This window comes from Somniosus microcephalus, unplaced genomic scaffold, assembly GCF_052327205.1.
Source record: "Somniosus microcephalus isolate GS21.2 unplaced genomic scaffold, FLI_Smic_1.0 unresolved_chr6, whole genome shotgun sequence".
NCBI lineage: Eukaryota > Metazoa > Chordata > Chondrichthyes > Squaliformes > Somniosidae > Somniosus > Somniosus microcephalus.
The window spans coordinates 51,675,227-51,689,966 of NW_028225184.1; the positions used below are offsets into that span (position 1 = coordinate 51,675,227).

The 14,740-nt window shown below is 46.7% G+C and overlaps 1 protein-coding gene across 4 annotated transcripts in view; it reads left to right on the forward strand.

Annotated features, from left to right (window-relative positions):
• The first annotated feature begins 8,349 nt into the window (after positions 1-8,349).
• The window catches only part of LOC147087296 (Fc receptor-like protein 5), a 77,264-nt gene continuing 70,873 nt past the window's right edge, over positions 8,350-14,740 (forward strand). For 2 of the 4 annotated variants that reach the window (XM_085978220.1, XM_085978221.1), the window contains exon 1: positions 8,362-8,493. In XM_085978220.1, coding sequence (XP_085834346.1) covers positions 8,463-8,493 — 31 coding nt within the window. In that variant the 5' untranslated portion in view covers positions 8,362-8,462. Of the gene's footprint in view, positions 8,494-14,740 lie in introns of all 4 variants that reach the window. The other 2 variants (XM_085978219.1, XM_085978218.1) reach the window with 2 other exon arrangements.

A 14,740-nucleotide genomic window follows, 5' to 3' on the forward strand; every position in this document is an offset into this window, starting at 1 on the left:
ACCCGTGGAGACCCGAATTTCTGGGCCTATATCTCTACTATTAAAGCAAAAGGTCTTCAAAGATTTTTTTTAAAGATTGATCATATGGTCCTTCCACCTTTAAAGACTTGTGTATGTGCACTCTGTTCCTGAATGCCCTGGAATATTTTCCAATTTCCTGTACATTGCGTCTCCTCATTCGTCTGCCCAAAATTCATCACTTCACACTTCTCTGCCTTAAATGTCAGCGGCAAAGTATCTGGCCTTTCTCCAGTCTCCCTCTGTCCTGCTGAAGTCTGCTGCTATCCTCCTCACTGCTTACTACAATTACAAGTTTACTACATATCCAACCATGCTCCAAGCTGACTTGCTTTTCAGATGAAAAGAATGCGGAATGCAGACAACATCATTTTAATTTTCGTCGAAACAGAATTTAGTCCTTGTTGTTCCAATGTCGTTAAACCACTTTAAATTAATTGGGCTCAGAAGCAATCTACATTGATTTCAATGCACAGCTACATTTGCAGCACAATACAGCGAAAATAGGCGGCTTGTAACCTTAAATTCTTCCACTGTGTTGTATTTAAACCCCCTAAATTTATAGTTTAGGAAATGTTAAGTGTAATATTATCTCTTCATGTATTTTAAGAACATAAGCAATAGGAGCAGATTTAGGCCCTTTTCCCTTTGCCCCTCCTCCATCATTCAATAAGATCATGCCTGATCCTCTACATCAAATCCAACTTCACGCACTACAGTCATAGAGTCATAACGGCACAGAAGGAGGCCAATTGTTACATCGAGTCCTTATCGGATCTCTGCTGAGTGAACCAGTTAGTCCCACTCCCTCGCCTTATCCCCGTAGCCCTGCTAAAAAAATCCAGCTTCTCTAACCTGTCCTTGTAGATAAGATCCCCCGTCCTGGGAACCAATCTGGTAAATCTCGGCTGCACCTTTTGAAGGGCCTTCACATCCTTCCTAAAGTGGGCCGACCAGAACTGTATTCAATACCCTAGTTGTGGCCTAACCAGTGCTTTATAATGATTTAGCACAACTTATTTACTTTTGTACTCAATACCTCTATTATGAAGCCCAAGATCCCATATGCTTTCTTAAAAATTCTCTCAATGTGCCCTGCTGCCTTCAGGGAACTATGTCTATTAACTCCAGGGCTCCACATTCCTTGCACACTAATTAAAACTATGCCATTAAGTGTGTAATGCCTCTCCCTGTCCCTTCTGCCAAAATGCATCACCTCACACTTCTCTGTATTAAATGCCATCTGCCACTTGTCTGCCCATTCTGCTAGTCTTTCTATGTCCTGATGCTTTCGATTGGTATTAACATCATTGTTTGCCATATCCCCAAATTTGGTGTCATCAGCAAATTTAGCAATTTTGCTCTGCATTCCAATATCCATGTCATTGATATATCTCAAAACAAGCTGTGACCCCAGCACTGACACTTGAGGAACACAACTGTCTGGTATCAGACACTCTGAAAAAGAGCCATTTAACACAACTCGCTGTTTTCTGTCCTTAAGCCAATTCCTTATCCAAGCTGCCACTGCCCCACCTATTCCATGCACCTCAATTTTGATAACCAGCCTTCTATAGGGTACTTTATCAACGCATTCAGAAAATCCATGTAGACAACATCCATTGCATTCCCTTCACCAATACTCTTTGTTAATTCAGCAAAAAATTCAATTAAATTAGTCAAACACGTTCTGCCTTTCACAAATCCCTGTTGGTTCCCCTTAATTAGCTTGAACGTCTCTAAGTGCCCGGTAATTTATTTCTTGGTCATTGTTTCTACAACTTTACCCACCACTTATGTTAACTGACAAGGAGTAGCTACTAGGATTTTCCTTACACCCTTCTTCTACAATGGTGTCACATTTGCCACTTTCCAACCCTCAGGCACCACCCCCACATCTAGGAAAGATTGGGAAATTATGGCAAACCCTTCCGCTATCTCCTCCCCCAATTACCTTAGCAACCTGCGATTTAAGACATCTAGACCAGGCGACTTGTCCGCTCTAAGCATACCCAATCTTTCTAGTACATCCTGTCTATCAATTTTCAACCCTTCTGTTGCTTCTCGCTTTTGCTCTTCTATCGTTATTTTGACAGCATTCACCTCTTTATTATACACTGATAACATGTGCTCATTGAATATTCTAGCCTTGCCCTGCGCCTCTAAGCATAATAGCACTTTCTTTGTCTCTAATAGGCCCCACACCGTCTCTTACTATCCGCTTACACTTTACAGGCTGGTAGAAGATTTTAGTGAACTGCCATTCTACTATCATATTATCTCTTTGTCAATCTTCCTTTCATCATCACTTCCCCTCTCAACTTATTGCATTTCGTCTGGTTCTCCTTTGAAGAATTCACTTGACATGCATCATGCAACCCCTTTTTTGTTTCATTATCTTCTCTATCTCCCTCGTCATCCAAGGAGCCCTTGTTGGAATGGATCATCTCCTCCTTAAAGATCACTCATTGTTCCGTTGCAGTTTTCCCTGTCAGTCTTTGTTTTTCAATTTTACCAGGGCTAGATCCTTTCACATCCCATTGAAGTTAGCCCTATTCCAGTATAGAAACTCCACTCTTGATTTCAGAAATTCCTGCCCCTGCTTTCCCTTTACCGGAGCAATATCCCAATCGATATTTGGGTAACTCAAGTGCCCCAATATCACCACTCTAAAGCTCTTGCATGTCTCTGCAATTTCCCTGCAGATTAGCTTGTGGGAGACTACGATCTCCCGCATAAAGAAATAGGCAACACAGCGAGCTACAAGATATTGGTCTTTACTCCAACTCTCACAATACAGTACTGAATTTGTGAAGCCCGCGAACCTGTGATGACTCACGGATTGGTCACCTGCTGGAACCTGATTGGTTTTCCTTCTATCAGCAGCAGGCAAGTCTGAACGTGCCTTATTCCTCTCAGCTTGCAACTGTCTTGCGGGGGGAGGGGAATACAGCAGTTAAAAGGGGATTATACAGGTTTATCTACATAAACACAGTGTTTCCCCAATGTGGCAACGGCACATACGCCCGCCCAGAATCCTCGTTAACTGTAAAAGTCAGTCTCTGCGGAGGTTTGACCAAGCGGCCGTAGCGGCTGTAGTAGCGATCTGGCGTGTGAGGAGGGCTGTCTGGGAGGTCGGCCGGTTGGTTCGTCGGCTGGTCAGGCGGATGGTCTGCTGGTGGGCTGGCTGAACAGGCTGCCGGCGAAGGTGGGGCGGCGGCTGGAAAGTAAGGTTCTGGCATGTCTTGGTCCTCTGCTGGGGCCGCCGCCAACACAGGAGGTCTGCCCTGCCATGGGGGAAGAGCCGACCGAAACGGGAAGCTAAGGTCCAGGTGCGCCGGTTTGAGGCGGTCTACTGAAATAAGGTCCGGCTTCCCGCCGACATCGATAAGAAAATCTTTTTCCTCTGTCTCCAATACTGGCAAGGGGCCGGTGTATGGTGCCTGCAGTGGGCCTCTGTGCATGTCCCGGTGCACGAAGACGAACTCCGCATGTCGGAAGTCTCGAGGCACGTAGGACAGCTGCGGGCCGTGTTGCGAAGTGGGCACTAGACAGAGTTGCTGGGCCGCGTCCTGGTGCAGGGAAAGCTGTTTGGCGGCCGACCACGGCTCCGTTGTCAGGGGGAGGAAGTCGCCTGGTACTCTGAGTGGTCAGCCATAGGCCATCTAGGCCGCAGAGGCGCGGAGGTCCTCTTTGGGCGTGGTACGCAATCCGAGGAGAACCCAGGGTAGCTTGTCGATCTGTCTGGTATCGACCAGGCTGGCGCAGAGAGAGGCTTTCAAAGAACGATTAAAGCGCTCGCAGAGCCCGTTGGCCTGCGGGTGGTAGGCTGTTGTCCTGTGCAACTTGGTGCCGAGGCCGGCAATGATGGCATTCCACAACTGTGAGGTGAACTGGAGGTTATATGTCGGTCGGCACACTGAACCGGGCCACCCATGTCGAGACGAATGCTCGCGCGACGTCAGTCGTGGTGGTGGAGGCGAGGGGAACCACCTCGGGCCTTCTGGTGGTGCGGTCGACGATCGTGAGCAGGTGTGTAAAACCATGCGATGGCGGCAAGGGTCTACCAGATCGACGTGGACGTGGTCGAAACGCCTCTCGCGAACCGGGAAACACTCCAATGGTGCCTTGGTGTGCTGCTGGACCTTAGCACGCTGACACGGCATGCATGTTTTGGTCCAGTCTCTCACATCCTTGTGGAGTCCAGGCCAGGTGAACTTCGCGGACATAAGTTTCTGAGACGCACGCATTACTGGATGTGAGAGGCCGTGGATGATGTCGAAAACTCGCTTGCGCCAGGCGGATGGAACGACCGGCCTAGGCGAAGGGACTGAGACATCACACAGGAGGGTTGTGCCAGCTGCGTGGAAGTGGATGTCGGCCAGGGTGAGACTGGTAGTTGACGTCCTGAGGGCCTGGATCTCCGCATCGGCAGCCTGGTCTCTCGCCATGCCGGTGTAGTCGATGCCCAGGTGCACTGCGTGGAACGAGGGTCTTGAGAGGCAGTCGGCCACCAAATTATCCTTGCCGACGACGTGGCGGATGTCCGTGGTGAACTCCGAGATGAAGTTGAGTTGGCGCTGATGGCGCGCGGACCAGGGTTTGGTTACTTTGGCCATGGCGAAAGTGAACGGCTTGTGGTCCACGAATGCGGTGAACGGCCGGCCTTCCAGAAGGAAATGGAAGTGCCGGATTGCCAGGAACAGGGCCAGCAGCTCTCTGTCGAATGTGCTGTAAGCCTTCTCGTTCTTGCGCAGCTGTCAGCTGAATAATGCCAGTGGCTGCCACGCCTTCAACCCACTGTTGCTGGACGGCGCCGACGGCGTAATCCGAGCGTCCGTGGTGAGGGTGGTCTTGGCGCCCGGGATGGGGTGGGCCAGTACTGTGGCGTTGGCAAAGGCGCTTTTGGTCTGGTGGAAGGCTGTCGCCATCTCGCTGGACCAGGTGAGTTGCTCTTTGCCCGTTTTGCCCCTGGTGGCTTTGTAGAGGGGGCGCATGAGTGCGGCGGCACTGGGCACAAACCGATGATGGAAATTGACCATCCCCAAAAATTCCTGCAGCGCCTTAACCGAGGTGGGCTGGGGAAAGTCCGCCACCGCCTGCACCTTGGAAGGTAGGGGAATGGCTCCCCTTGGCGAGATTCTGTGGCTGAGAAAGTCAATTTGGGCTGCTCCAAACTGGCATTTGGCCGGGTTGACGATTAGACCGTGTTGGCTGAGGTGCTGGAAAAGGGAGCGCAAATGCGCAATGTGCTCGACCTTGCTGGTACTGGCCACGAGGATATCATCCAGATAGACGAACAGGAAGTTCAGGTCGCGTAGGACGGAGTCCATGAGCCGTTGGAAGGCCTGTGCGGCGTTCTTAAGCCTGAAGGGCATGCGCAGGAACTCAAACAGTCGGAAGGGGGGTGATGACCGCCGTCTTCTGGATGTCTGCGTGGTAGACGGGGACCTGATGGTAGCCGCGAATCAGGTCGACCTTGGAAAAGATGGACTTTCCTGCTAGGTGTGCCGAGAAGTCTTGGATGTGCGGAATGGGGTATCTATCGGGCGTGGTGGCGTCGTTGAGCCATCTGTAGTTGCCACAGGGGCGAGAGCCACCGCCCGTCTTGGGTACAATATGGAGGGAGGATGACCAAGGGCTGTTCGAGCGGCGGATGATGCCCAGTTTTTCCATCGTGGTGAATTCTTTCTTGGCCACCGCCATCTTGGATGGGTCCAGGCGTCTGGCTCGAGCGAACACTGGTGGTCCCGTAGTGGCGATGTGATCTTCGACCCCATGCTTGGCTGCCGTGGCTGAGAGGGTCGGTTGTGTGAGCCTAGTGAAATCTGCGAGTAGGCGGGCGTAGTTGTCATGCGCCGGGGCGGAGCAGGACCCGACGAGGGCTGGGCTGTTGCTCTGCTGGCAGGCCAGTGAAGCGAAAGTTGCTGCATCGATCAGGCGCCTGTCGCGGACGTCGACCAGGAGTCCGTGGGCGCAAAGAAAATAGGCGCGCAGCAAAGGATGTGCCACCGAGGCCATCACGAAATCCCACATAAATCGCTGGCCATTGAAACAAACCTCGGCCCGTCGCTTTCCGAAAGTAGCAATGGCTGCGCCATTTGCCGCCACGAGGGGTGGGCTGCTGCGGCCTGCCTAAATGTCGAGCTGTGAGGCAGGAATTATGCTGCATTAGGCTCCGGTTTCGCAAAGGAATCTGCGCCCAGAAAGAGAGTCGGTTATGTACAGCAGTTTAACTGTGGTGCCAATGGCCATCGTGGCGGCGGGGGTGCGGTCAAGCAGGCCTAGGCGGTGGCCCGGGGCTGGTGCATTGGGCTGGGCGGCCACCTTGGTTTGATCAAAAGAGCAGGGTGCTCTGCAGCGTTGGGCTTTGTGGCCAAAACGCGCGTGGTAGTAGCATAGTTCTGCGGCCTGGCGTGGCGGCGCGCGCTCGGTGGTGTCGGGGAGCCTCGCGGCTGCACAGCCGAGTTGGGCGATGGTGAAAACTTTGTCCGTGGCGGCTGCCAGTTGTACGCAGTCCGTGATCGGGGACCCCGCGAGGGCAGTCTGTACCTGCTGAGGAAGATGGCTGAAGAAAAGGGCCCGAAACAAAAGGCACTGCGGTACAGAGCCCAGGAGCGCAAGCATCCGGCTCATCAAGTGGGTTGGGGTAGATTCGCCGAGGCCTGGTAGTCAGAGAAGCCTGCGGGCCCTCTCCTCCTTGGACAGGCCATAAGCCTGCAGCAAGCGGCCCTTAATGATTGAGTACTTGCCGGTCTGTGGTTGGTTCCCCAGCAGGTCGAGAACTTCGGTGGTGGTAGAGCTTGCTAGTGCTGAGACTACGTGGAGGTACCTTTCTTCATCATCTTGAATCCTGCGAAGGGTGAATTGGGCCTCCGAGTGCGCGAACCAAGCTGGTGCTTGGTGTTCCCAGAAGGTGAGGTGCTTCAAGGACGCGGCGCCGGCCGACATCAAGCTGCTGCTGGTTGCCATCGGGTCGTTACTGGCCTCTGTTGGGCTGCGTGAGTCGGGGGCTTCGACCGTCGGCATCCAGGGTCACCAATGTGGGGGACTACAGTCTCCCGCGTAAAGAAATAGGCAACACAGCGAGCTACAATAAATAAGTTTTTACTCCAACTCTCACAACACAGTACTGAATTCGTGAAGCCCGCAAACCTGTGATGACTCACGGATTGGTCACCTGCTGGAACCTGATTGGTTTTCCTTCTATCAGCAGCAGACAAGTCTGAACGTGCCTTATTCCTCTCAGCTTGCAACTGTCTTGCGGGGGGAGGGGAATACAGCAGTTAAAAGGGGATTTTACAGGTTTATCTACATACACACAGTGTTTCCCCAATGTGGCAACGCCACAAGCTCCTGTATATCACTCTAACTCTTTGGAGGCCTATAGAATACGCGAATACCGTCATCATACGCTTTTTGCTGCTGAACTCTAACCAAATGGATTATGTCATTGTCCCCTCAAGAACATCCACACTTTCCAACAGTACAATGTTTTTCTTAATCGGCACTGCCATCCCACCTCCCTTTTTTCATTTGCTCTCTTTTCTGAATTCCTTGTACCCTTGAATAATAAGTGTCCCGTCCTCACAGTTTTAATGGCACGTTTCCGTTCTTGCCACAACATCATATTGCCACACAGCTATTTGTGATTTTAGCTCAAAAACGCTACTCACCACACGTTGAGAGTTTACGTACATGCATTCTAAACCCATCTCTGAATTTGTCATTGTCTTTTTTAGTCTGCTCCTACATAAAATTGTATTATTACCGCCTCAAGTACTGTCTTCTCTAGTACTAGCTAACACAAGCACTCTTTTATGCACCTTATTCCTCTTTTCTACTTGAATATGCTGGTGCTCTTTTCCCTGCCAAGTTAGTGTAAATCCTCCCCAACAGCAATAACAAACCTCACCCCGAGATTAATGGACCAGAGTCTGTTGAGGTGCTCACAGGTGATGAGTTCATAATCCCACTTTAGGAAACTTAAATCTTAAATTGGGGTAATTGATTAGTTGACGGCAGGAAAATAAACAGGAAACAACGGGAGGTCGTACATAGTCAACTAGATAATTAAGGTCCTTCAGGGAAGAGAATGATAGTAAACTGTTTGGGGTGAATTGTCACACCGCAGGGTGGAAAGAGGTGGTAGCGATTTTGCAGCCCGTTTTCAACCCTAATGATTGTTGTTGCCGGTTATTATTGTCTAATATTCAAATTTTGTAAAGCTGGAGCTTGCAACGTTCCAATCCGTACTGCATTCCAGCTTGTAAACAAACTCAGTGCTGTTGCTTTAATTGTGGGGATGACCTCACTTCCTGCCGGCCTCTCTTTCTGCTCTCAGTGCCTCAACGCTTCCTGGTATGAACTTCTGCGAGGCGGAGCATAACAATCAGTCGCCGTTACTTACAGCTCTCATCTCTCAATTTAGCTCACACTAGAACATGGAGAGAGCCGCCATGTTAATGCTGTTTGGTGAGTCGTGATCAATTTATTACCTGCTTTGCTGGATTCTGGGTCTGCGAGGTAACTGAGTGGGCAAATGTAAGCAGGAGAGTGGGACTGAATCCGGTGGTGACCGATCTCCGGTAGTTCAGTGGATTAAAGCAACTCCTGGCAAACTAAGTGGACCACTTTAGATCGGCAATCTGTCAGAGTGGATATTTGTTTGTGCTGAATTCTCCATGAGTAACATTGAGACAGTGCAAGTGGTATTAGTTTTCGGGAGAGGTGAGAGATTTGCAGCGTCGGAGATCAGATATGCAATGTATCCACTCTCCCCAAGGGCAAAACAGAAAACCGCCGCCCTTACAGCCATGTTCCAGGGTGAGTCTCCTTCTTCACAAAGGAGAGGGGAAAGATAAGAGTAATTGAAATAAAACGGTTAAGAGTATGTCTGATAAATCACAATATCACCTGATGAGGTGTGCGGTTTCACAATGTTGTTCGGTTGACTTAAAGGTTCTTCTGTCGGTTCAGTAATGCCGGCTAATCTGTGGAAAAGAACAGGAATGTACCCGGTGGGCAAAGGAAGATGCTTTCTGGCCGGCACAGTCACAATGGATCGAATGGCTTCCTGTGCCGTACGTTTCCATGTTTCTACAATTTAGGAGGTTTGGAAAGAGGAGAAGAACAATATTATCTGACAGTGGATATTACAGTAAATATATTTTTAGCACTGCCTTTGTTTCTGGGACACTTTTCTTTCCGTGAACATTCGAGTTGAAACCGCAGCCTTCCGTTTTCACACCTAACTGTTGCTACTTTTCTCTGCATGACTGAACATTGTCCATTTGTTTGCTTATTTTTCATTCTCTTTTCACACTTTCATCTCAATGTAAGGCGTTTTGTGATATTTGTGAGCCTGCGTGTACTGTCTGTGCAATTAAATGTTTCTGGTGAATATTTCGGGCAGCTTGCAGACCTAGAAATTTATTTTAACCCCTTTTCCTCATTCAGTCTGCAAGAGCTGAGCATCTGACTGTGATATTGATCTGCCCAGAGTGCGGACACTAATGTCCGCTAACAAATGCTGGGCTGCATCTGCCCTGCTGTGCTGATAATTTATCTCTTAGACTCCATTTTTTCAATCTCAATTTCCACCGTCAGTACCTCCATTCATTCCATAAGGGAGATTCCACGGTGGCCTTGCTATTCTTTTCCGTGCTATGGTCGATTGTGGAGATCAGTAAAAATGCTCAGTTTTTTCACACACACACCGCCCAGCTGCTTTCCTTTGTCTTTCAGTAATGGTTTCACTCAGTCACAAAATGGACCATGTGTGTATCTGTGCATCATTTACCATGGCTTTGTTTCTTCAAGGCAAAGGCACATCCTGATACCAGCCATGGATTTTTGAAATTGTTTACACATGGTCGTCTCGATAGGCCTTATTTATTTAGCCATTCAATCTTACAGTGCAGAAGAAAGACATTTAGTCCCAGGATCGAGGTTTTAACACATAACCATGCAAAATATGAAAGATTATATGGAATCTGATTCAATCACACTTTCAGGTAGTGTGTTCCAGATCTTAAAAAACCTCTGTGTCAAATCATTTCACCTCATCTCCGCTCTGGAACTTTAGCTGTTTATCTGAAATCTTTGAACTTTGCTTGCCGACAGTTTATCACTCCTTGCTCTATCAAAGCCCCATATATTGCTAATAACTCTGTTGTAAGGAGAGCAATTTCAGCTCCTCCAATGGATGGCACTCATACCTAGTATTATCCTGGAAACTTTCTCTGATCCCTCGCGAAGCACTTGAAATCATTTCTAAAATGCGGTGTTTAGAATTTTACACAATACTCCAGTTGAGGCCTAACCAGTAATTTGTGAATGTTTAGCTGGACTTCCTTGTTCATCTATTAAGTGCATCTTTTTCCAAAGCCAAATATCTCGTACACGCTCTTAACTGCCTCTTTAATTTGCCCTGCCACATTCAATGATCGGTCAGCATGTGCTCCCAGTTACCTTTGCTCTTTGACAACTTGAAGATATTGTCATTTGTATTATAATGCCTCGCCATGAAGTTTCTACCAAAGTGCTTCACTGCACTGTTAGCCACAGTAAATTCCAGCTGTCATAGTCTGCCCATTTCACCACTCTGTCTATTTCCTCCTGAATCTGCTGCTATCCAGCTCTCTATATATAACCTTGTCAAATTTTCCATCAGTGCAAAATTCGAAATGTTACCCCTTATACACAAGTCCAATTCATGTAGGTAGAACACGATTATCAATGGTCTTAATACCGCCCCTTGGAGGAATACCACTGCATATTTCCACACATTCAGTAAAACTTCCATTCACCACTGCTCACTCCCTCGTATCAATATATTATCGCCCCTATAATACCATGAGCCTCTGCAGTTCGGGTGATTCTGTTATGTGATACTTAATTGCAATTCCAGATATACAAAATCTACGGCACAACTTTCATCAGCCCTCAGGGATATTTCATCAAAAAACTCAATCAGGTTAGTCAAACACAATTGTTCTTGAAAAAAGCTTGCTTCTGTAAGTGAGAACTTAATGTTGTCCTTGACAATGGTCTCCAGTAGTTTTCCCAGCACTGAAGGTGGACTGATTAGCCTGGCATTAACAGGTGTATCGCTCTCCCCGTTTTGAAGAGTCACATGATATTTGCAATCCTTCATTCCTCTGGCGCTACTCCCATTTCCAAGGGGTTTTGTAAGATTGCGGTCAGAACTTCTGCTATCTCCTCAACCACTTCCCTCAGGAATGTAGGATACCTCCCATATGGATTGGCTGACATGTTAATGTAATTAACGCAATCTTATTTTTCATATTCTTTTTATGTATTTTATCCAATCCAGTAGATCTACTGCAAAAATGGACTCCATCCTCTTCCTATGTGAAGACGGATGCAAACTACTCATTCAGTACCTCAGTCATGCTCTCTGCGTGCACAAGAATATTTCCTCTTTTGACATTAATCGGCCCCACCATTCCTTTAAAATTTATTAAAGGTGTATATTACCCACTAATCTGTTTTCATGGGCTTCCTTTGCACTTCTTATATCGTTTTTACATTTCTGCCTGCACTCGCCCTATTCAACCTGGTGTTATGCTGCGTTCTGCAATTCTCATTTGTCATAAGCCTCCTGAACTCCGCTTAGTGCAATCTCTATTCTGTTTCTCATCCAGGCACTCTAACTTTGGAAGCCCCATTTTTCCTTCTTATGGGCACATGCTTGCTTTGTACAGAGGAGAACAAATCCAGCTTCTCCAGCTTCTCCACATAACTGAAGTCCCTCATCCCTGGTACCATTCTGGTAAATGTTCTCTTACCGTTCTCTGCCATAAGGTGAACATTCCCAGCTTCACAGGTCTCTGCACATAACTGAGGTCCATCATCCCTTGTACCATTCTGTTTAATATTCCCTTAACCTTCTCTGCCATAAGGTGAACAATCCCAGCTTCACTAGTCTCTCCACATAACTGAAGTCCATCATCCCTGGTACCATTCTTTTTAATATTCCCTTAACCTTCTCTGCCATAAGGTGAACATTCCCAGCTCACTAGTCTCTACACATAACTGAAGTCCATCATCCCTCGTAGCATTCTGTTCAATATTCTCTTAACATTCTCTGCCATAAGATGAACAATCACAGCTTCGCTGGTCTCTCCACATAACTGTAGTTCATCATCCCTGCTACCACTCTGGTTAATCTTCCATTAACCTTCTCTGCCTTAAGGTGAACAATCCCAGCTTCACTCGTCTCTCCACATAACCAAAGTTCATCATCCCTGCTACCATTCTGGTTAATCTTCCATTCACCTTCTCTGCCTTAAGGTGAACAATCCCAGCTTCATTAGTCTCTCCACAGAACTGAAGTTCATCACCCCTGCTACCATTCTGGTTAATCTTCCATTCACCTTCTCTGCCTTAAGGTGAACAATCCCAGCTTCACAACTCTCTCCACATAACTGAAGTTCATCATCCCTGCTACCATTCTGGTTATTCTTCCATTAACCTTATCTGCCTTAAGGTGAACAATCCCAGCTTCACTAGTCTCTCCACATAACTGAAGTTCATCATCCCTGGTACCATTCTGGTAAATATTCACTTAACCTTCTCTGTCATAAGGTGAATAATCCCAGCATCTCAAGTTTTTCCACATAACTGAAGTTCATCATCCCTGCTACCATTCTAGTTAATCTTCCATTAAACTTCCATGCCATAATGTGAATCATTCCAGCTTCACTCGTCTCTCCACATAACTGAAGCTCATCATCACTGCTACCATTCTGGTTAATCTTCGCTTAACCTTCTCTGCCATGAGGTCAACAAACCCAGCTTCACTAATCCCGCCACATAACTGACGTCCATGATCCCTGCTACCATTCTGGTAAATTTTCCGTTTACCTTCTATGCCATAAGGTGGAAAATCCAAAATGCACTAGACTCTCCACATAACTGAATTCTGATTATCCTCCTGCAATTCTGGCAAATTTACTCTGCACCGTTTACAAGGTTATCAGGTCCTTCCTAATGTGTGGTGGCCAGAATTGGACACAGTACTCCAGCTGAGGACTAACATGTGATTTACAAAGGTTTAGCATAACCCTTTTTCCTTTTATATATTATGTCGCTAATATTAAACAAAAGATATTAAAGATTTTTTTGACACATTGATCAACGAGTCCTGCCACATTTAAATACTTTTCTATGTGCGCTCTGTTTCTGAACGCCCTGTAATATTTTATAATTTCCTATACACTGCCTCTCCTCTTTCGTCTGCCCAAATTCCAAAACTTTATATTTCTCTGTATTAAATGTCAGCTGCAATGTACCTGCCCATTTCACCAGTTTCTCTCTGTCCTCCGGAAGTCTGCTACTATACAGTGCATTGCTTACTACATATTTCAAGTTTACTACTTTTCCAACCAAGCTGCAAGCTGACTTGCTTTTCAGATGAAAGAAATGGAGAATATAAAGCACTTGGCTTTCATGCACTTCCAAATGCAATTTAAAGTTTTTTATTTCAATGTCGTTTAATTACTTTAAATTATTTGGACTCAGAAACAAACTACATTGATTGCAATGTTCAGTTGTATTTGCAGCACAATAGTTGTGTAGTAGTCGTTTGTACAGTTCTATTTCTTCCATTGTGTTTCTATATAATTCCCCTAATTTATAGTTTACGAGAGGTAAAGTGGAACATTTTCTCTTCATATATTTTACGAACATAAGAACATAAGAATAGGAGCAGAAATAGGGCATCCTGCCGTTCTCGCCTGATCCGTCATTGAACAAGATCTTGGCTGATCTTTGAACCCCACTGCACCTTCACGCATTATCCCCATACCCATTGATTCGCTTAATAACCAAAAAATGATCGATCATGGACTTGAATATATTAACGACTGAGCCTCCAAAGCCCTCTGGGGTAAAGATTTCCAAAAATTCACCACCTTCTGATTGAAGAAATTACTCCTCATCTCAGTCCTAAATGGCTGAGTATGTATTTATAGACTGTGAACCCTGGTTCTGGACGCCTCAGCCAGGGGAAACATCCTTCCTGCATTTACCCTGTCTAGCCCTGTAAGAATGGTATATATTTCAATGAGATTAGCTCTCATTCTTCTAAACTCTAGAGAATATAGGCCTAGTCTGCTCAATCTCTCCTCATAGGTCAATCCACCCATCCCAGGAATCAGTCTGTTGATACAACGTTGCAGTCCCTCTATGGAAAGTATATCCTGCCTTAGGTAAGGAGATCAAAACTGTACACAATTTGAAGGTTTGGTCTCACTGGGGCCCTATATAATTGCAATAAGTGTCTTGAATTCAATTTCATTAATAATTGAATGTCTGAGAATCATTCTGTTAGTGCACTTCTAATTGTAAATGTCAAAGCAGAATAGTGTAAATGTGTCAAATGGAAAATCTTGCAGGCCTATGAGGAAAAACATATGAGGGGGTCTAATGTTTTGGGTCTGAGAAAGAGCCAGGACAGGCACGAGGGGCCGAATGTCCTCTTGCTCCGCTGTCAGGCTCTGTGATTCGCTGATTCTATCTGTGGTGGTAAGCAAGGTATTAACTAATTATACGGTTAAACTATATCAGAGAGATTGTCACAGTGCATTTTCATTCAATATGTTTATCCTCATTCTTGGGTCTGATGCCGTTCCCTTGCTGTCAGGGTTGAATTCCTCATTGTACGAGGTGACGCGCTTCTGAGCTGTAACCAGGG